The following is a 21,907-nucleotide window of genomic DNA, read 5'->3' as shown; positions in this document are numbered from 1 at the left end:
TCCTCTCAATGCTAAAATGTGTTGCCCCCTTTTAAGAGGATAAGTTCTTCTTTACAATTTTGTTATCTCTCCCACCTGGATCATCCCCCAGCAGACAATTAAGAAGCATACCAGATGTCAGTCATGCTTGTGTCTTTTTAGATGCCCCTTCTAGGAAAGCATGAGCAACTTTCTTGTGTTGACACGTTTTTTTAATCACAGGATCTTGTATGATCAAGCAACTATGGTCTACGCACTGTAACAGCTTCATAGATACATTACTTAGATATATTTGACAAGTTAGCATTGCACAATCAACTGAAGTTCACTATATAGCATCATCATCATAATTGAATTGGACTGTATGCAACTGGACCTGATCTAATGATGTCAGTGTACTGTGTAGGGGGAAATGTGATTTAATTTAAACTCATTTTAAGGTTAAATTTAATTAAATCTTAATTTGGGCCGAAATTTGTTCCGTATCAATGCCTACAAATTGGATCTGCATGTCCTGTAAAGCAACACAACTTCAGTGAATTAAATTAATTTAAAGAAGAAGCTACTAAATGTGCCAAAGACTTCTCTGAGTCATGACCGACTTTGGTTCAAACGAGAACCACATCCTTTATCCTGCAGAGTGTATGAAGGTAAAGTTAAGTCAGGTATAATACGTTGTCTTAAAAACACACTAGATCTTTGATTTGCAGATTACAAACACTGAACAGCTTGAATTACTGAAAAATCATTTCACTTAAACACCTGGTCATTCAAACACTTTCCAGACATTGAAACTTTAGACTACTGGAGACTTTCCAGGCACTGACGCCATGTGACCCAATTCCTTCAGACCCTGAGTGTATTAAACTGAGAAAGCCAATAGATGTGGAGAACTGCATCAATGTCCTTAAAGCCCAGTACAGACTAAATACGGTGGCCTGGAGAAGTATTCAGACCACATGAACCTTTTCACATTATGCAACATTAAATCCACAAATGGCACTGTAGTTTATATAATCCAGACTAAGAAAAAGCGCATAATTGTGAAGGTGGAAGGAAAATGACACATGGTTTCAATTTCCTACAAATAAAATTCAGTCAGTAATTTGTGAAACCTATTTTTACTGCAATTACAGCCAGAAGCCTTTAAAGGTACATGTATCTTCCAACTGTGCACATAGACTGAATCTTTAGCCCATTTTGCTTTACATAAGTCAAATGCACTGATAGTGTCCGTGAACATCAATTTTCCACTCTTGCCACAGATTGTCAACGGGACTTTGACGGATAACTTCTGATAGAAGAATTGGTTTCCATTGATGCTCTGGCTGAATGTTTAGGCTCACTGTCCCGCTGGAAGGGAATCCAAATAATTGATATTCTCTAACAAACAAACAAACCTGTACCACGATATTTAACAATGTTACTCAGTTTACGGATGAGGGGATTTCTAAAGGCAGTTGGTTGAACTTTACTCTATTAGGGGTACGCACCACTTCTCTCTGTCCGGCCTCTTGCTCTGATCTCCCACTGTTCTCCCGTACGTTCACACTGAACGCGAATACGGCAAAATTTTCGCCATATTCTCGCGTCGCTGCTCGCTTGACCTTTCGTCAGCAATTTGTGTGGCCAACGGGGACAACGCTCTTATTCCTTCACCTTGTCATCAAATAGGAGGAGCTTCTACCTGCTTGCCTGTTGTCTGTTTAACTCAACATGGCGGACCGTGATTTTACCGAGCGAGTCACGGTGCTGTATTTAATCCTGAAAGCCAAACAACGGCACCGGCGTCCCTGGGTCCACCAGATCCTCCAGAGACGCCCCCAGTTCACGGAGTCTAGGAGCTCCGGCTGGATCACGGTCGCTTCTAGAGGTACTTCGGTCTGTCCAGGATCCAAAGCATTTATCCCGCTCCGGTTCTGATCACCCGTACAACAGAGGTAAGGCGAGGAGGCGCTCTGGTGCTAAGGGAGGACAGCTGGAGATCAGTGCAACAGGTCAGGCAGAGTCAGCACCAGAGTCGGCTAAAGAGGCGGCGGATGGCCGGCACCGGCTCAGAAGCTACAAGAGGAGGACGACTGATGGATAATTTATGCCGCACATAAACTGTGCGATATTTTCAGTCATTGTACTCAGATACAGCTCAAACTGTACGACGAAACTGCAGGATTTAAAAGTTTACAGCTCACCAAACCTGTTCTTACACTAGAACAAAACGCGCTGCCTTGGCAATTCTACGAGTTGCTCCTCCGTAGTTTGACTCCATGTCACACGTACCGCCGTCATACTTCTCTCCACCTATGTTTTCGTCTGAGAAGAAGAAGAATTCCCTTGTTTGCATACGCGCAGTGCGGGAGGTTGGGGGAGGACGGACAGTGAAGCTGAAACTCTGCCCGGTCCAAAAAATTCTCGCTCGACTGAAGAATGGACCCAAAGAGGGCCAAAAACCGTACCGCGTATGACCGGCTTTAACAGTCCTTTTAAGGGCTAAATTAAAACGGCTTTTTTCAAAGCCACCCAAAACAACTTTAATGAGTACTCCTTATTTCATCCTAAGTCAACATTCATTTTTCGATCTTCCATATCGGTTGAAAAAAAGGCTTAATTTCCACTCTGCTCCTTCACCTTAAGTCACAACACCTAGTCCCTGATTGGTTGACGACACTCGAATCGACAGAATAGTTCAGATGTTTTACCTTCAGCGAAAATTCGCTTTGTGTCAATCGCATAACATAAACGCACCAACCAAACCAAAAGTCTTTTCCACTTCACTTAACCTAGAAGTGAAGTGGAAAACACAAAAATTTTCACGCTGTATGTTTATTCATTTATGCAAGTTGCTGCTAATTTTCAACCACATAAATCTTGTTTCTGACTTTCGTTGTATAGTTAATACATAGGTTCACATTTCAGCTTAAAAGGTTTCTGTCACACACTAAGAATAACTTTTGAGGCACAGTGATATTTGCCTTATTTAAAAAAAAACGTCAAAAACGAACAATTGTCCTGAGTTAATAATATTTTGAAAGAAGTTAAAACACTTTCGGGTGCATCGTGTAATAGAGATTCAGAAGGGGCTTGCCGGAGGAAGGAGTTTGAAACAGACTTTCTGCCTCTGCTCAGTGCTGCGTGGGTCGTCTCTTGGACCTGCCTCCTCCGTCTGGAAGCCAAGCCCAGATAAATCACTCCCAGCAGAGGAGGGACCCTCCACTCAGGGGCCCCAGACGGACGGAGGAGGTCGTAGACGCGCAGAAAGCGGAGCGGCGCTGCAAACCCCAAATCTCTCCGGCGGCGGTGAAGGAATCCCAGACAGAAACTCTCACCTGTAGCCGCGTCCTGCTGCACCCTGAGCGGGATTGGTTTCAAACAAGATGTCCGGCCGCAGCAGCAGCACCATAGCCGGGGTGCTGGTCGCCCTGTGCATCGGGAGCGCAGTGAACAGCATGCCCCAGGGGACGCACGATAACCAGCAGCATTACCGCGCCGCCTCGGTCTCTTCAGGTAAAACCGATTTACTCTCCTTTTTTTTCTGCTTTGATTTTGCTTCATCTGAGATATTTTTTTCATGACTTTTTTTTTTAATTAAAAAACACATTTTTATTTAATTATAAAATAAGGAGACTCATCTGAACACGCTTATCTGTTAAGGCGTTTGCATGTAATGTTATCAGCCTAATGATGACATCAAGCACTAATTGCCTCAACCAGTCTCTGCTCTCTGGGTCACAGGATTAACCTTTGACTCAAGCCCTCCTCATCATCTTGGGTCCATATGATCCAAGTTCATTAAGTTAAATGAAGACTTTGGGGAACCATTGTAAAGTGGATTAAAGGATAAAAAAAAGATAATTGCTCTGGAAGTAGGGAGCTCTAAGCAAAGAATGTCCCTGGTGGGGGGAGAAACAGAGGATGACTGCTCCTCTCCACCCTGTGCAAATGATTTATGACAGTTTCGAAGTCCCTGTGAAACCTCGTTAACACTTGTGGAGTTTGCTCAGAAACATGGAGGGTAGAGTTGTATCATTTAATCTGAATGTTATTCTGTTAGTATAAAAAAAGGCCCTGTTTGCTTGTGTAACCAGTGATAATGATCTGTGTGAACCCGGGTGAAAAGAGAGGGATCACTTTCCAGGAACAGCGTTTGTCCCAGTCTTTAACAGTGTTTCATGAATTGTTTTATCTGTTCCTCTCTGCTCAGATGGCTGTATAGAGAACGGTCAGCGATATAACGTTAACGACCAGTGGGAGCGTCTCTTTGTGGGCAATGTCCTGATCTGTACATGCCATGGAGTTGCTGGGATTAAGTGCAGAAGCAAACCGGAAGGTTAGTTTGTGTGCGTTACGGTGCTCTTTGAGGAAAATGCGGAATGCTTTTACCTTTTTCTCTTATACAAAAACCTTAATGGTGTGATGTGCATTTGTATTGATCCCCCTAGTGTCCAATTTAAACTTAGTTTCCAAAAAATACTTTGTGTGCCCTCAGAGATTTGCCAGAACATATTAGTGAAAAAATAGCCTCACCATATAGAGGAACACGACAGAAACTTTAAAGAGAGTTAGATAGTGAAATAATAAACTCATTAATTAAAAATGAGTTTTAAAAATCATTAATTAATTATCAACCGAACATGGGAACAGTGAACATCTAAACCGATAACTGTTCATTCTGTCCTCCTCAAAATCTGGACCATACAGAAAGCTGCTGGAAGAAAGCCCTTAATAAGAGCAAAGGATACCAGGTTCTGTTTGCAGCTTGCCAGATGCCATGTGAGGAAAGAAGCAGCTCTGGTCAGATGAGACCAACATTGAACTTTTTGATCTACATGCAAAGCAAATGCTTAATGTGGTGGAAAGATAGAGCTGCAGATCCGCCTACGTAAGACATCCCTATGATGAGCAACGTTGGTGGAAGCGTCATGCTTAGGAGACCAAAGTTGAGGGAAAGTTGGAGGACTTAATTATTAGAGTAGTTCCACAAGAAAACTTGAGAGGCTGAAAAAGAATGGGTGGAGTTTCACCTTCCAGCAGGACAAAGACACCTAACATACAGTAAGAGTTATAATAGTTTGGACCCAAGCATATTGTTGTGTTAGAAGACCCCTAAATCCAGTTAAGAATCTGGGGGAAGATCTGAATATAATTTTATTTTTCTCATTCCCAATTAGGCACTGCTTTGTGTTGGTTTGGTTTGTGTTGGTCACTAAAAGCTTTTCATTGTGGTTTTAATTATTTTATTATATGCTGTTTGGTCTGAAATGCATAGACTTGCATCACAATCTATTTTTTCCAAATAACCTAAAGACAATTTTCTCTTCTTTACCTTCGTCAGAGGAAAGGTGCTACGACAAAGTCGGCCAGAAGTTCTACAAAGTGGGCGAGACCTTTGAGAGCCCCAAGGACGGCATGATCTGGGACTGCACGTGTATCGGATCCGGGAAGGGCCGAATCAGCTGCACCATTGCAAGTACGTGTTGCCGTTTGTGGTTCCACACACACAACCCCCTCTGCTTGCAGTTTTTGTTTCCTGCCACCGTGTGCCAGGCTGACTGCAGTAAACTTCTTGAGCTCTGTATTCTCTGCCGCTGATTAAGAACCGATGCCGGGCAGCTGCTTGCAGTTAGCTGCGGGGTGAGATAATGATGAAAATGTCTGACTTCTTTCATTTCTTGCGCTTGTCATCTGCTACGTGAACTCGCAGAAACATGCGGGACATCTTTAAATCTTATTGTTTGTGTCTGTCCGACCAGATCGCTGTCACGATGACGGAGCTTCCTATAAGATTGGAGACACCTGGAGGAGACCCCACGAAGGAGGCTACATGCTGGAGTGTGTCTGTCTGGGCAATGGAAAGGGAGAATGGACCTGTAAACCTGTTGGTGAGTCATTCAGACAGCTAGCTGATTACTCCTTCTATAAGGATGGAAAACTCTGAGTCAGTTTGCCATAACTGTCTGATTCTGCATTCTCTCGTTCTGTCAAAGAGTTAAGAAACCATTTAGAACCGTTCTGAACACTGATACAGAGACGCTAATGAGTGGAAAATAGTTGTGAAGGAGTTTTTTATTTTTGCAGCTGAGCGCTGCGTTGACCAGTCGGTCGGCAAGTCCTACGTTGTCGGGGAGATGTGGGAGAAGCAGTACCAGGGATGGATGATAATCGACTGCACCTGCCTGGGAGAGGGAAATGGATTGATCACGTGCACATCCAGAAGTAATTATTTCACTTACTTCCTCTGAATTTTCATTCCCAGTTGTGATCCCATGCCTTTGTAGTAAATTTCAGGTTAAAACTAGAGATGTACAAACAAATGGGCTGGTGACCAGAATTAGATGAGACAAAAAATGCGAAAGAATGCACCAAACATAAGCGCAACCCAGCTGCAATGAAAGCAACACTCTTCAGTGTGGAAGCTTTTACAGAATGAAGAAGACTCGGTTAGATATTTCCTGTGAGGTGTTTAAAAATGCAGTCAGTAGGATGGGAAAAAAGTAAAAAAAAAATGTTACCAACTGTCTTACTTGTAAAGGAGATAAGATGCCATTCTTTTTGCCATTTCTTTTTAAATTAAGATCAGCAATTTTGGCCTGTTTTTTTTAAAACACTGTTTCAATTTACAATAAACATTCTTAATCTTCAGAAGGCTTAATTTGTAATTGGTCTAGAAAAAAATGAGAAAATATTTTGTTGTTACTCAAAGCTACCAGAGCAATCAGAACCAGCTTTTATAGTTTTTCATTTTTATTTTTGACAAGCCATAGTTTTACAAAATTGATGATCAGAAATCAGCCAAAATCTCTGATCGGTGCATTTTTAGACTTAAAATTTAAGCTTTAGTACATTTTAAATAAATTCATTTGGCTTCAAAGATTATACTTTTGTCCAACTTTAGTTGTCTGTCAAACAAGAAATGTGGGTCGCTGAGAGTCATTCAAGCAGAAAATCGAATCTTTTTCTTCTGATGTTCTACTGTTGGATCAAAGATTATATTAATAATCCATCCTCGCCAGGAGGACTAGGTGTAAATAAGGACCTTTTAGTTATGGGAGGTCTTCAACAGACTTTGGAGAAAATGCTCAACAGTGGTGTCACCATGTTAAACAGTTATGCGTGTCTTTAATTATTCTGTCTGATGCAACAGACAATGATAGATTTAATAGTTTATTAGCTTGTTATTGCATGTAGGAATCTATGGTGACAAAGGCTTTTTAATTTATTGGAGGTCATCAGTACCTTTTTCGGCTATTAGCTGGGAGGATAAATTCCCTACTAATTAATTACAAATATTTCCAGAGGCATTTTGACTTTGATTTAGAGTTTTCACAGCATTTCTATTGCAGCATGTTTATGTTTATAGTTTTCCTCACTTCCGTGCTAATCAAATCTCTTTCTCTTAGATCGCTGTAACGATCAGGATACTCGGACCTCATACCGAATCGGAGAAACATGGACCAAGACAGACTCTCGCGGCCACCAGCTCCAGTGTCTCTGCACAGGGAACGGCCGTGGAGAGATGAAGTGTGAACGACATGCCTCACTTCACACCACAGGCCTGGGTGAGAACTGACATTGTCCATGTTTCCCTTTTTTTTTTCCTTTGTGCCCCTTAACTCTGTGGAAGAATTTCTACCAAAGACAGATGTTATAAGTGGGTGAGAGATATGAGGTGCCAAGGGTCCAGGTGACGAAGTGAAGACGATGTGTTTTTTTAGCTTAAGATCATTACCTCCCAAAATGGAGGAGACATCGATAGTATGTGGGAACCGGGGTAAGCGGAGGGGGAATGTTGGAAAGAAAAATGGGTTCTGATTGATACAATTTTGGAGAGTGATGTAGAAAAATAGGGTTGTTGCGACATAACGTCATTAAAAACTAAAAGGGTGAGCAGTGACATCACTTTAATGTGCAAAATCATGTCCTTTTAAATGTAGTTGAAGGAATTCAAATACTTTTTAAGCTGTTTTCATGATAATGTCTATCAAATTGACTTATTTACTATTTCTAACTACTGGTTTATGTTGGCTTTGGCTGCCAATGTTTGTCAATTCATATTTAATTTAAAAAATTAAGGCATAAACCATAATCTAAGCAAGTCGACCTGGAATTGGTTTGCAAAGATTTGGTGATTTCGTAGTTTTTTTGTTGCTTACACTGAAACTGTTGCTCGTGTCTGTTGCTCATGTCAATTTAGGATAGCTCAGCCTTTTGGAAATGTGGTTCTGTGGAGATGTAGTGAGCAGCAAATATCTAGCTGTAGACAACTTGTTCCCTGTAAAATCCCCTGTTGAAAATAAACAGGCCAGTTGCTGCCAGCAATGTAACAAATTAAACATATTAAGGAAAACCTGGTGGAGTAACAACCTAGTAAAAATCAATTAAACAATGAATTAATTTGAACTACTAATGCAGCTTTGATATTACTGTTGCATCATATAGGTTTTCTGGCCAATTACACTTTGCTATTAACAGCTTCTCTCAAATATATTAAAGCTGTGTAGTTTAAAAAAAAATCATTGTCATCTTGGTCGATAGCCATCTGATGCTGATTATTCTTTTATTTTTTTGGCATGGCATCTAATTTGAATAATGCTTTGCGTTCCAGGCAGTAACTCTCATGTGGTAACCAACATCCAGCCTGCAGTCTACCATCCTGTCACTGTACCAGAGCTTCTCCTGGAGGGACCCTGCAAGACTGACTCAGGACTTACATACTTCAATGGACAGCGCTGGATCAAGACCCAGGGAGACAAAAAGATGATCTGCACCTGCATGGGCAATGGAGTAAGCTGTGATCAGTGGGGTAAGAGACAGTCCCTTCTCTGGGTAGATTTATTTTGAGCCAGTCACAAGAGGCATTTTGTGAGCTGAGATCTGCCAAAATTAAACTTTAGAAGTAGAATATAAACATTAAGTAACTTATTTTTCCATGTCGGCATCCAGATGGACCAGCTCCGGTGTACGGTGGCAACTCTGGAGGCCTTCCCTGCGTGTTCCCCTTTGTCCACAAGGGGAAGACCTACCACTCCTGTATCTCTGAAGGACGCAGCGATGGGCAGCTGTGGTGTTCTACTTCTTCAGACTTCGACAAAGACCAGAAGTATTCTTTCTGTACAGAGAGGAACGGTGAGCAGTTATTGTCTCTGAAGGTGGAGATCGCAGGGGAATTTTGTGTCCAAATGTCTGATTTCCTTTCTCTTAAACAGTGGTCGTGATGACGCGAGGCGGTAATTCCAATGGTGCTCTGTGTCAGTTTCCATTCCTCTTCAATGGCAAAAACTACACTGACTGCACCTCCGAGGCTCGGAGGGATGGCATGAAGTGGTGTGGCACCACAACCAACTACGATGAAGACCATCGTTATGGGTTCTGCCCAATGACTGGTAAGTAGTTAAAAACCTTTTTGGTGTTTTATTGCTTGGTATGTTGGTTTCATTATCACCGCTTGGTGCTATTTGTTTCACCTGTTCATCATTTCATAGTTTGGGATGAAATGTACTAAAGAGTGTTTCATACAGCCGTTTGTATCTTCATCATGAACTGCTGTTATTCCCTTTTTATAACTTTCATGTTCGGGTTAATAAGATCTCATATTCTTTTATTTATTTCTCATAATAAATGCTTAAAAAAACATTTTTCCCAATAGTTAAGCACATTGGTACCAAATGGAAGTAGCAGGGTTTTCCCCTTCCTGATCATGGTAACAAACTTTATTAACGCCGCTAACTACTGTGCAAGTTTTATTATCAGCCCAAGTGGTAACCTCACATACGAGACATTTTTTTAATGAAAACAGAAATATTTCGTCACATTTTTACTGTTTGTCTATACCACAGTGGCATGCGTTTTCTTGGAAAACGACATGAATTGAAAACGGGTTCCGGATTGTAACGTTTTAAAAACATCCCGGTCGCCGTTGTCGTGTGGACGGGAGAAACAGAAGCGTCACTGGCACATGCATAGTATGACTTTGTTGTGGAGCCTTTTTAAGCAAAGGCTCCATCAGAATACCTCTATTGGGTAAGGACTCGGTAGCCAAAGCAGAAGTGCATAAGTGCTTTCTGAAAGGTGGAGTCAGTAAGGAAGGAGGTAGAAAAAGGAGTCTGTATGCTTCCTTTTGCAGCTAATTTAGCATAGGAACCATGCGATGTCCTTGACCAGCGCTAAGAAGCTATAAGGAATCCCACAATCCTTTACATGACATGACGTATAAGCACAGCCCACCTCACAAGAGAGCAACAAGAGAGCTTGCATTTTGTAGTTCATTTTCAGAAGGCTGTAGGCCTGGATTTGACTAGAATGTGCATTTTTGTCACAAAATGACGTCGGAGTTGAAGGCTGCCCAAAATCGGCACAGCAGTCTGAAGCTCCTTTCCAACCCACGATAGAGTTCTTACTGTTGACCCCATGAAAGCACAAGAAACAGGAGCTAGGAGATATAATTAAGCGTTTTTGGATGGAGCTAGAGTGTTTGTACACATGTTGTTGAGTGTCATAGAACATACCACCTCCTAGTGGCATGGGAGGGAAATTACTGTCGGGGAAAACATTACCGACGAGCAAGCGCCCCTTCTGGTGGAGGTTCGTAAATATAGAGATCTTTATGAGTCGGCCCAAAAAGATCACAGTGATCAACAAATTGTTAACGATTCCTGGCCCAAAATTGCCATCACTCTTAGAAGAAGGTAAGAGGCTTAAATGCTGGAAACTACTGTGTTTTCTACTTCTTCGTGTAATGGCGTGTACTACACTTGGCGTAGGAGCGCAACACTGCCCTCTAGAGTCTAGGAGAATAGGGCTACTTCAGAGGAAGAGCCGCACAGAGCATAAATGCTGCAGACGTGTATACATGTCTCATTTCTGTGTGGAGCCTAAATGCGTCAAACATAAAGCAATCTTAGGAACATTTAAACAGTTTTGTGTCAGTGAGCTTCAGTGATGTTCGTATTGCAAAGATAGACCAGTTAAAATTACAGTTTTATGCAACAAAACGGTTTAATTGGTGGATATGTCTGGATTTTAAAGCTCCAACATCCGGATGCTTTGAGCTTACCCATCTGATTCTTTATAACTCCTTTAGAAATGCTTCGGCCGCTAGTGGGACCACCTCTCGGCTGACACCCAGTTGTTAAAAGTGTCCTGTCAAGTTTTCTTTTTTTAACAACCGCTGGGGAGGGGTGTCTGTTTAAACACTCTGGCTATTGTCCGTGCTGTTTGTGTGAGGTAAACCCATTCCTGGGGTGAAAGGAGCAGGCTGTCTTCACACTGGAATTAACTGCTTCGCAGCCATTGTCAAAACAAACATGGATTTTGAGATGTTAATGGGTTGTTTGAACAAACCTGGAGCTCGTGCTTTCTCCTCAGACTTCTTCAAAGGTGGTTTGGTAATCCGCTGTGATCTGGTCAGAAAACAGTCTCCATGCGTGTTTCTAGCATCCAGGACTAAATCCCATCATGTAAATTCAGTCATTTACATTCTGTGATTCTCTGTCACATTCTAATCAGTTCGAAGAACACTTATTTACTTAGAGCCCTCGGCTTGTTTTAGCTGTTTCTCGGGTTTCTTGTTTGGGAATAAAAGTGTTTTTAAGGGTTTGTGTTTGCAACGCTTTGTCTTCCAAAACCAGGAACTTTGTGTGCTTCAGCATTATGAGTCGGTATCAGATAACTTATTATAAGCGGGACTTGATTGACAATAAAGATGATACTGTTTAACCAAGTAATGAAATTACCCTAATCAAGTGCGTATGCCTTAAAAAGCATACAGAGGCTCAACATGGCCTTCTGATACTTTGAACAAGTTCTTGGTTAGAAACATCTCCATTCAACAATGAAATTATTTTCAATTTGTCATGCTAGAACCTTTTAAAATTTAACATGCTAACTGAGGGCTGTAGAGTCTGACCAGGAGCTCTTGTTTTGTTTTTGTTTTTTGTATTTCTGACCTTTGGGTGGATTTGCTGGGATAGACACGATTGAGGTTAAGTTTAGATTTTTTTGTAGAATCTCATAAGGAACAGGTAATTTTCTTATGTCCTGATGCATAAAGCTCAAGATTTGATCGTGGGCTGGCTGTCCTTTTACAATGACCATATAGAAAAAACATATTTTAGTCGTGCATGCTTTGAAAGACAAACACTTTTGAGCTTCATTTGATGTTCATTTCTTTTATAGTTGGTGAAAAGTGATAGTCATTCATAACACACGTTAAAAGGCTTGTATGTTAGACAAATATGTCAAAATTAGCACCAGAAATGTTTTTCCTTGACAATTTCCATCTATATTCTTTAAAGGTCCCAGTTATAATTCATCTGATAAATAATTTCTGGGGTATTGCGATGTTAAAAATGCTGAAGAAGCTGATCTGCTTTGAATTCTGCATGCCTGTTCTAACCAAGTCCAAAACCTGCCCCCAGAATTTATTTATTTTTATCTGTCATGTAATATGACGCTCCAGTTGAAATACACAAAGTCCTTCTCTAAAAGGTCCAGGAGGCAGAAGCTCATCCAAATCCTTATTTATTGTCGGTCTGCTCCTTCACCTGCTGTGAAATAATAAAACTCCATCAGGGATTTTATGTGTGATGGCTTAGTAAATTTCAACAATAAAAGCCTTGTTCTCCTACAGAGGTTATCATAGGTTTCGCTAATGTAGACTTTCATTTACTTAGAACCCACAACAGCAGAAAGGCTGGGCTGAAAGAAAGCCAGGGTGCCTCAAACTTTATTTTAATAGCACATTTTAGACTCGCAGCTAAAGGCAGGTCTCAGCTTGTTGCAGACACACTTGGAAACGTTCTGTCTCTGATACTCTATTAATTAACTCAAACCATACGGTGAACACACACGAGAAGACAAGACAGCTGTTTCTAACTTTTAATCAAAACTTCCTTTCTATGCACAGGCCTTTTACAGGACAAACGTATACACTACAGCGTTTTCTGATAATTATGGGCTGCAGAAATATTTCCAGTAGAACATCTGTGAAGAAATGGTCTGATTCTTTATTTGTTTTGTTTCTGTTTGTGCGCTTTAGCAAATGAAGAAGTATGCACCACCACTGCGGGGCTGATGTACCGCGTCGGTGACCAGTGGGACAAGAGACACGAGGTTCTTGGTCACATGATGCGTTGTACCTGTGTCGGCAATGGAAGAGGGGAATGGAACTGCGTGGCCTACTCCCAGCTTAAAGGTAGGGGTCCGTTGAATTCACTCGCCTTGATGCAGACTTTACAAAAAAATGGTAGCCCCACCTGCCGGGGAAAGCAAAAAGAAATACATTAAAAGCATTTGGTTGTTTAGGTTCCCATTTAAGTTTTGTTGTATGTCTTTGTCACAGAGCATTGTCTTGTGGACGGAGTGACCTACGAGGTTAACCAGACCTTCACCAAAGAGCATGACGAAGGATACATGATGAACTGCACCTGCTTTGGTCAGGGCCGCGGCCGCTGGAAGTGTGACGCCATTGGTGGGTTTAAACGTTCAGCTGCTGCAACTTTCTAAGGATGGATTTAATTAGCAACAACAGGACAGATATAAAATAGTATTAAAACACCAACAAGGGAATTCCTGAATACATATGTTTGCGCATTGTGCAACAACTATCCTTTAGTAGAATGTAGAACGTAGACAGTAGATGTGGAGTATCTGAGAGTCAAGCACCTTCAGCTGACTGGTGTATGTCAAGTTTTCCCTTAATTTTTGGAGAATGACTTTGATGCTCAAATAAATTATGCTGTTTAAACTGTTGAGTTTATGTAGATTCAGTCACAAAATCAAAACGGTGTGTCTTTGTTGGCAAGATGCAAGTAACACTGTTTGCAACTCTAATTTAAAAAAATGTTGGTGGAATAAAAAAAAAAAAAAGTCCACAGTGATTGCCAAGTTCACTAGCCTGTAGAACTAAAGCATGCAGAAAAAAAACTTCATCCATCCATCCATTTATTTTCCATGTCTATTTATCCTAGCAACGTTTGTTGCTAATTCTTATTATTTTGCTCTCAGACCATTGCCAGGACCCAGAGACAAGAACCAACTACCAGGTTGGAGAGTCTTGGGACAAAGTCATCCAGGGAGTCATGTATAAGTGCATCTGCTACGGCAACGGTGTCGCAGAGCATGGATGTGAGCCCCAGCTGTCATATCCGGGTAAGATATTTCAGTTTAGGCTTTGTAGCTTTGCTTTAAACATTTGATTTCTTTTCACCGCTGTCCTGAAGTGTTTTAAAGATGCTGTGCGGGGATGCAGCGAGTGAATCTAAATACATGCAGTATTCTGGCCACACTGTTTGTGTGGATTTTTTTTTTTAAACATCTGGTAGATCAGATGTTAGGAAGGTTGTTACCTCTTTCACATAATGCTTTAACACTCACCCTGGGATACTTTTGCTCTGTCTTGGTGTGATTGATGTTAGTGATGTGGGGGGTTTTGGTATTTAAACTCAACCTGTTGCTGCTAAGGCTGTGAGCTGCCAGTGGAGGCCGTCACTAAGCTGACCTGAGGAGTAGGTGTGAAGGCTTGGTTTGCTACATCTGCTACATCGTTCCAGCTGCGTTTGTGTAGGCAAACATTGTTGTAGGTCAATCCTGGCCTGGAGATCTTAAATTGAGAAAACCCACAATGGCTTGTCTAGGCAATCATCTCTGATTTGTGTTCGTGTTCAATCTGTATGGCAAGTGATTGAGTGAATGACGGTAGCGTTTGTAATTTCATTCTTTCCTCTATATTTATTTACCACCAACCAATAGCGGTGTTTAAAATCAGCCTAAAACGGACGTTAATGTGAGATTCTTCGGGTATTAAAGAGGAAATAGTAAACGTACCTGCCTCTTCTGTGCCGTGAACAGATCATTTTGTTTTGTTTTTAAAATCCTAAGATAAGATAAGATAGTCTTTATTGATCTCACAATGGAGAAATTCACTCGTCACATCGGCTCATACAAGAAGGTGCAGGGTAAGGAAGGTGCATTCAGTTATATACAGTGAATCTTCATATCTACAATGGATCAAAAAAATACCAAAAAAAAAATACAAAAAAGGAAATAGGAATGTAAATGTCTCATTTACATTCTTAGTGGTCTGTATATATATATAGTCACCTTTTGCAAAAAAAAAAGGTTTGTCTAAGCAGCCTAGAAAATGTGGCCCTTGACTTTGATGTAAAGCAGACAGTTATATGAGGAGGGGGGGGGGTGATTTCCCCTTTTACAAGTACCCCCCCCCCCCCTCTCTCCAACACACACACACTTTGAGCTTTTGTTCCTGCCAGCATGTGGTTCATTGCTTGCGTTGTTGCCACAGCTGTACTAAAAGTCCACGACTCTGGATACAACCACGACACACGTGGTACCAAATATCTGCTCCTCGTGAAAGAAGTCACAAACTAAATCTCAAATATCACAGTAAGGTTCAGAGCGTCTTGTGTTTCATGGTTTGCTGTCCTAAATGTCAAGGATATTATCGTGTACAGCCTACAGTGTTTGGGCCGCTTTGTCTGCATTTCCTCACAGCAAAAAGAAGCCTTTGTTGTATAAACTCTGTATTTTTTGTGAGAAAGGATTGGAATTTTTTTTTTTCCACTTGAACACAAGTGAAGCTGTAAAAGTTGTGGAAGTGAGTCCAGATTCAAATTGTTGGGTCTTAGGAGCAGAAACATCACATTTACTCGTTTGCTGAAGCAGGTTGTAGGCAGATCCAAAATGTAGGCCACTTCTCTGTCGTAAGTGGCCATAATAGCAACCAGCTGTAAACTTGTGCTGTGTGTATTTTTGTGCATGTGTGCGCTGTGAGGTAAAACACAGCATGCGCAGATTGAAGGCACCAGGATTTCCAGACCTTAAGTCGGTTTCCCCAAGAAGGAAAAACACTATAAAAGATTAAAAAAAAAAAAAAGAAAACCTAAGAATTTTTTATTTATTTTTAACTTTCCAAGTTTTCACAAGTCTCTAAATGAGGAGAAACATTCTTTAAAATGTTTGTCTTGCCTGCTATCAGTTCATCTCTTCCTGCCTTTGTTGATTTTTAATCTTGGAATCAGCTTTAATTATCAGGATGACTTCCGTTAATGCCTCTTTTTACTGCCTCCTTATCACCACCATGCTGTGCATCCAGCTGAATGTCTTAAGAAGGGGGGGGGGGTGTTATGTCTACAGGTGGATATCGCTGTGCATCACAGATGTGTGCAAGTAACTCTGGGAAACATTTAGTATCTCAGCTGCAAGCGAACATGTGTTTTAAGGCCCGTCCTGCATTTGGTTCAGCGTAGCCCTTATCCTGGCCGGTGGCTTTGTGGCTCTGTAATAAGCCCAAATTGGTCCCAGATTGATCTTGAGGTTTGCGTATTTGCTCGCAGCGTCTGGTTAACCGAACCACTTGCTCAAAAGCTTTTATTACAGGTTTGTTGTTTGGAAAAAAAGGGTTAGAAAACCCCAGTTCTTTATAGGAGCTACCAGATTCTATCTGCAGATTTTATGTCAAAGAGAGTTCCTGAACACATGACTTGTGTCTGCTTTAAAAACAACTTGAAAACCCTCTAAACTGTTCATCATGGCTGCAGATTTTAACATTCAGTGTCCTATCATGTTTCCTCACTCATGTATCCGCTAACCTGCTAAGTGTTCAATGCGTTCGTTATTCAATTTAGCTTGGGTTGCCATTTGATTTGGAAAGCAGGCCACAAATCTTTCCAGAGGTTTTGTCATGTGGAATAATGACCAACAATTAAAAGGTTTTCCCACAGACTCCCCTGGTTGGAAAAGCTGTTAAATGTCGTTCTGCTCCATTTGGCTTTAACCGAGACTCTAAATTAGCTAATGAAACTAAAGATGAAATGTTTTCAGGCTGGATCCTTTATCAGCAATTTTGATGCATCGGTAGGCCACAGATTGCTTTTCAAAATCTGAGATAAACAGCATTCAAAATGATGTTTAATCCTTCTCTAAACATCCATAAATTAGATGCCACATGACTGTGAGAGAGCACAGTTTTATTATTTTTTTTTAATGGAAAAAAAGCAGTGATCTGAATTAACTAAAATAGTTGTATTATTTAGAATATCCTGAGTAATCATGTTTTCATTAATGACAATTGTGGGCTAGATTTTCAAAAACTATTGCCCAGTTGACCCCCTCCTCCAATAACTATTGAACATGTGTTTTGGTCCGATAATGAATCACAAGAATGGTTGTATAATGGTTGATAAATCAACTCCTGTAATGTTTACAAGTACAGACCAGAAATTCAACCAACACAGAGTTACATCTTTAAAAAGCTTATTTAAATGATGAGTAGTGGATGATGAGGAAGGCAAGCAGGACCAAGACTTGACCAGATGCAGGTAGTGACAGGCCAGACCAGTGAAGAAGGCAGGAGCTGACCAGAACAGGCGATGTGGACCGAGGGACCACCAGAACGGGTAGAGACCAGCTGGGACTCATGGGGAAACAGGGAGAACTGCAGCAATCAGACACAAGCGACTTCCTTCAGTGAAGCGAACAGAAAAGTTCAGCTGGCTGAGCACACAGGAACTGGTAGAGTCAAAGCACATCAAGATGAGATGAGAGGAGACGTTTTTGGCAGGGCTGAGTTGGCTGAGGCAGGTATACGTAGGCAGGTGACCAGAGTTGACAGTAATTGCTGGCAGCAGGTGGAGCTGATGTGGGCTAATTGACTGGAGACTGAGCTGATTGGATGGTGGCTGGTGGCTGAGAGGGGACAGGCTGATAGAAGTCCAGAAAAGGCCAAAGCAAAACAAACAAAAGCCTAAGTTATGACAACTCCATAAGATGAGGGGTTAAATAAGCAGATTTTCTTTGAGAGTTATTGTAAGGAGCTGTTGTCTCACACACGCAAAAAAGAAAAATGAGCTTTTACAAAGTTACCATTTTAACTGTAGGCTCTGAGATGTAGCTCTCATTTAATCTGCATTTCTAAAAGTACGAGATTGTAAAATGAGATAAAGTAGAAGAGGAAGAAGAAGAAGAAGAAGGGCAGAAGTTTCTTCTCCTGCAGGAATGGAAATCTGTGCTGGAATCTCACGGGAACCTGCTACTTTTTTTCTGCTCAGGAAAACAACTGTGCACTGGCTGACTGTGTTATCTGGAGTTTAGTAACATTATTGGGGTTTGGCACTTTGCAAACTGTAACCTAGAAGATTTACTGATATTAGTATAAAGCAGATTTTCCTTTGATTTACCTTTTTAAAAGAAAGGCATTGATCGTAGTAACTCTCAGAGAGGCATTGTTTAGATATTTCTGGACGGTTTCTAATTTTTCTAAAGCCTCGACATGTTGTAATTAACTTCGACCAAATCTGATTTCTGTTTCAGAACTGTAATTAACAACATTCATAACATTCCTTTCTAGCTTTCCTGCCACACTCGGTCATTGATTATTTATATTAGGATCAGGAGTAATGTCAGTAATAAAATATAATTGGGCTTATAATAATAATAATAATAATAATAATAATAATAATAATAATAGGGCTTAACTCAGATGGCTTTAGCATTTTATATTAGCAGTTAGCCTGGTTAGTAAAACTGTATTCCCTGGAGAATGTAGATTCACACCCCAAAGCTGGAAATATTTTCAAAACCCGGTGTTTCCTAAGAGATGAAAACTAAAAGGATAAACTAGCACAACTTGGCTGTAGGCATTTAGCCTTACTTTTGTGTCCTGAAACTCTTGTACTCTCCTGTAACCTGAATGAACAATAAAAATAACATTTTGTAGAAAATAACGCTTGATTTTAAGCAACTCTGGGCTTCATTTGACCAAAATGTTAATGAATAATACAATTTTGAGTCTCCACACAGAGTGTTTTCACCCCAACCTGGTAGGGCATACATAAAGTTTTTTTTTTTAAGTTTCTTTTGTTTTAGACTGGTGAAAATGTGCTTATTCTGATCCACGTTTGATTTCTCAGTGTATTGCCGGTTACTCGTCTTAATTTTGTATTTTAACAACCAGAGCGGTTCTGCTTACACCACTATCCCAGGCGGCCATCATCCTGTCCAGGTGATCATTGCCGAGTCTGGGCAGCAGAATTCCCATCCTGTTCAGTGGAATACTCCGTCGTCAGCACATGTAACCCAGTACATCCTCAAATGGAGAGTGGTGAGTTTTCCCCCTGATTCGGAAACGAAAAATGACATAAATAAGCTTTCTCAATCTGAGACAGGCCCGATTATTTAGCAACATGTTTAACTTTTGCTTGTGATTAAAATCTCTCTGACGCAGAAAGGCACAGTTACCCCATGGAGAGAGGTTATCATCCCTGGCCATCTTAACTCCTACACCATTTCTGGACTCAAACCGGGGATTACCTACGAGGGCCAGCTGATCAGTGTGCTGCGGTTCGGACACAGAGAGATCACTCGCTTCGACTTCACCACCACTTACGGATCATGTGAGTTAATGGAGACCGACCTCAGTGATAGTTTGGCTTTTTTTCCCCCTGAGGTCTAGTTTTTTCCATAGTGTCTGCCTAACTATTATTGTAATTACTTTGTCCTGCAAAGTTACTTTACTATCGTGCAAAGTTACTTTACTATCGTGCAAAGTTACTTTACTATCCTGCAAAGTTACTTTATATCCTGCAAATTTACTTTATTTATCCTGCAAAATTACTTCATTTATCCTGCAAAGTTACTTTATATCCTGCAAATTTACTTTATTTATCCTGCAAAATTACTTCATTTATCCTGCAAAGTTATTTTATTATCCTGCAAAGTCACTTTATTATCCTGCAAAGTTACTTTATTTTCCTGCAAAGTTACTTTATTATCCTGCAAAGTTACTTTATTTTCCTGCAAAGTTACTTTATTATCCTCCAAAGTTACTTTATTCTGAAATCCACTGCAATTCACTGAAATTCTCAAGCTGTATGCAAACGAAATTTCGTTCTGTACGCACTCTGAGCATACAAAATGACTAAGTCTAAGTCTAAGTCAAAAGTATTTCTCTTTTCTGCTTTAGTGATTCCATCATATGGAGAAACCACCCCTCTTCCCCCTGTGGTCGAGATCTCCGAGTCAGTGACAGAAATCACCTCCAACAGCTTCGTCGTCTCCTGGGTCTCTGCCTCCGACACCGTGTCGGGTTTCAGAGTGGAGTATGAGCTGATCGAACAGGGCCAGGCGACCGGACAGCCTTTTGTTCTGGGTAAGTGTAAAAATGAACCTTTTTAGGGTTTGGGTTTGTGCTGAAGTAATGTCCAGGTAGAGTTGGCTGTTTGAATTTATCGCCATGGTCTTTTCCCTCCTGTCAGATTTGCCCCGTTCAACCACCTCGGTCAACATTAATGAGCTTCTGCCAGGGAGGAAATACAACGTCAACGTCTATGAGGTCACAGACGGAGAAGAGGTCAACCTCATTCTCAGTACTTCACAAACAACTGGTAAATCACTCATTAATCTGGTTTATAGTTCAACTAGAATGAAATTGTGAATAGTCGCTTGCAAGGCATCTTCTTTAGATCTCAAACATATCAGGTGATCAAGCCTTTGTTCTCATTACTCACAGCACCTGATGCCCCGAAAGAACATGAAGTAGAGGAGGTGGGAGATACCTCCATTGAGATCAGCTGGGAAAGACCCCTAGCTCCCATCACCGGTATGTTATCAGGCATGGATTGTCTGTCAGGTGCTAATAGTATGAAAACCTGGGTCAGAAATGGGATGGGTTCAAAAAACTGCAGCTTTTTGAAATGGAAAGTGAAATTTCATTGGATTTAAGTTCCTGAGAGACTCAAATGCAATGACTACCTCTGCTGTTGTTAAGATAACGCACGTTAATATAATGTTGACTATCAATAGAGCCAATTTCATACGCTTGTACTCAGAAGTTGGTTTTTCCCAGTTCCCAGCTGAAACTGCGACAATGATTAATATGAAGGTCGTTCAGTTCGGCTTCCATCATAGTTTCCATGCATAGAAACGGTGAAAGGTTTCAGATGCAAACTATTTCTTAGACGTTTTAACGGTTTGTATCTCATTAAACAAGCGGCACACACACAGGTTCAAGCTCTGTTTGTGTACACGTTCCCCCAGTGATGGATCACATAAAAAGCCGATAGACGGACGGTTGTTGGCTTCTGTTGCTCCCGTCAGTCGGCACCATAAATGGGCTATTTTTAGGTCAGACGTTATTTACAGATACGTGCTCCAGCTTCCGAGATGAACTCAATGTGTCATAACAAATAAAATGGATTTATTTGTAAATGTCTCGGAGATCATGATTTAATCACAAGTTGCAACATTACATTTTAAAAGCAAAAACAAAACGGTTATGAAGCAGCACATTTAAAAAAAAGTGGTGGGAGGCCTGAACAAAAGAATGAACGTCTGATAAATCCACGATACTAATGGCGCAAAACTAAGAACTGGAACATTTTGAAACCTCGTGACAAGGCTCTCGGTCGGTCCCAGCCAAAGTCTGTCACAGTTCTGTGGGTCTTTTTCCCTACAGTAAACGAACGACGTTGTGTCTTTCTGCGCAGGATACCGCGTTGTCTACGTGCCGTCAGAGGAGGGCGAAAGCACGGAGCTGAATCTTCCGGATACAGCGACGTCTGTGTCGCTGGGTGATCTCCTGCCGGGGATCTCCTACAACATCAGCATCTACGCCGTGGAAGACAGTCTGGAGAGTGAACCCATCTTTGTTCAAGTCAAAACTACTGGGGAACCGCTGCCAGGTTGGAAAATAAAACGGCATGCTTTACTAATTTTAAATTACTGAATGAGTCATACCAGAAACATTGCGTATGAATTTACTTTGGCTAATCTTGTGCCTTTTTTTTTAACACCGTAAGTTAGTGGGAAGCTTCCAAAAATCTTCTCATCTATGAGGCAATTTTGTCTTTCCTGTGTACACGCAGAGGGGAGACTAAAGAACTGTAAACGTGATTTATTGCTCTTGTCATGCTGGAACCCT

General features: G+C 41.1%; 1 protein-coding gene across 1 annotated transcript in view; it reads left to right on the top strand.

The window, feature by feature from the left end:
* Positions 1-3,175: 3,175 nt before the first annotated feature.
* The window catches only part of fn1a (fibronectin 1a), a 37,018-nt gene continuing 18,286 nt past the window's right edge, over positions 3,176-21,907 (top strand). The window contains exons 1-18 of the mRNA XM_012882569.3: positions 3,176-3,480; positions 4,178-4,303; positions 5,309-5,443; positions 5,727-5,855; positions 6,052-6,189; positions 7,374-7,532; positions 8,579-8,776; positions 8,917-9,099; positions 9,180-9,356; positions 13,010-13,165; positions 13,313-13,441; positions 13,978-14,121; positions 18,972-19,090; positions 19,214-19,382; positions 19,952-20,137; positions 20,244-20,372; positions 20,498-20,587; positions 21,474-21,668. Of these exons, the coding sequence (XP_012738023.3) occupies positions 3,351-3,480; positions 4,178-4,303; positions 5,309-5,443; positions 5,727-5,855; positions 6,052-6,189; positions 7,374-7,532; positions 8,579-8,776; positions 8,917-9,099; positions 9,180-9,356; positions 13,010-13,165; positions 13,313-13,441; positions 13,978-14,121; positions 18,972-19,090; positions 19,214-19,382; positions 19,952-20,137; positions 20,244-20,372; positions 20,498-20,587; positions 21,474-21,668 (2,692 nt within the window). The 5' untranslated portion in view covers positions 3,176-3,350. The remainder of the gene's footprint in view (positions 3,481-4,177; positions 4,304-5,308; positions 5,444-5,726; positions 5,856-6,051; positions 6,190-7,373; positions 7,533-8,578; positions 8,777-8,916; positions 9,100-9,179; positions 9,357-13,009; positions 13,166-13,312; positions 13,442-13,977; positions 14,122-18,971; positions 19,091-19,213; positions 19,383-19,951; positions 20,138-20,243; positions 20,373-20,497; positions 20,588-21,473; positions 21,669-21,907) is intronic.

The sequence above is a fragment of the Fundulus heteroclitus genome, chromosome 7 (genome assembly GCF_011125445.2).
Source record: "Fundulus heteroclitus isolate FHET01 chromosome 7, MU-UCD_Fhet_4.1, whole genome shotgun sequence".
Lineage (NCBI taxonomy): Eukaryota > Metazoa > Chordata > Actinopteri > Cyprinodontiformes > Fundulidae > Fundulus > Fundulus heteroclitus.
The sequence above is the reverse complement of the archived record's forward strand: the minus strand, read 5'-3'. Positions and strand labels throughout refer to the sequence as shown.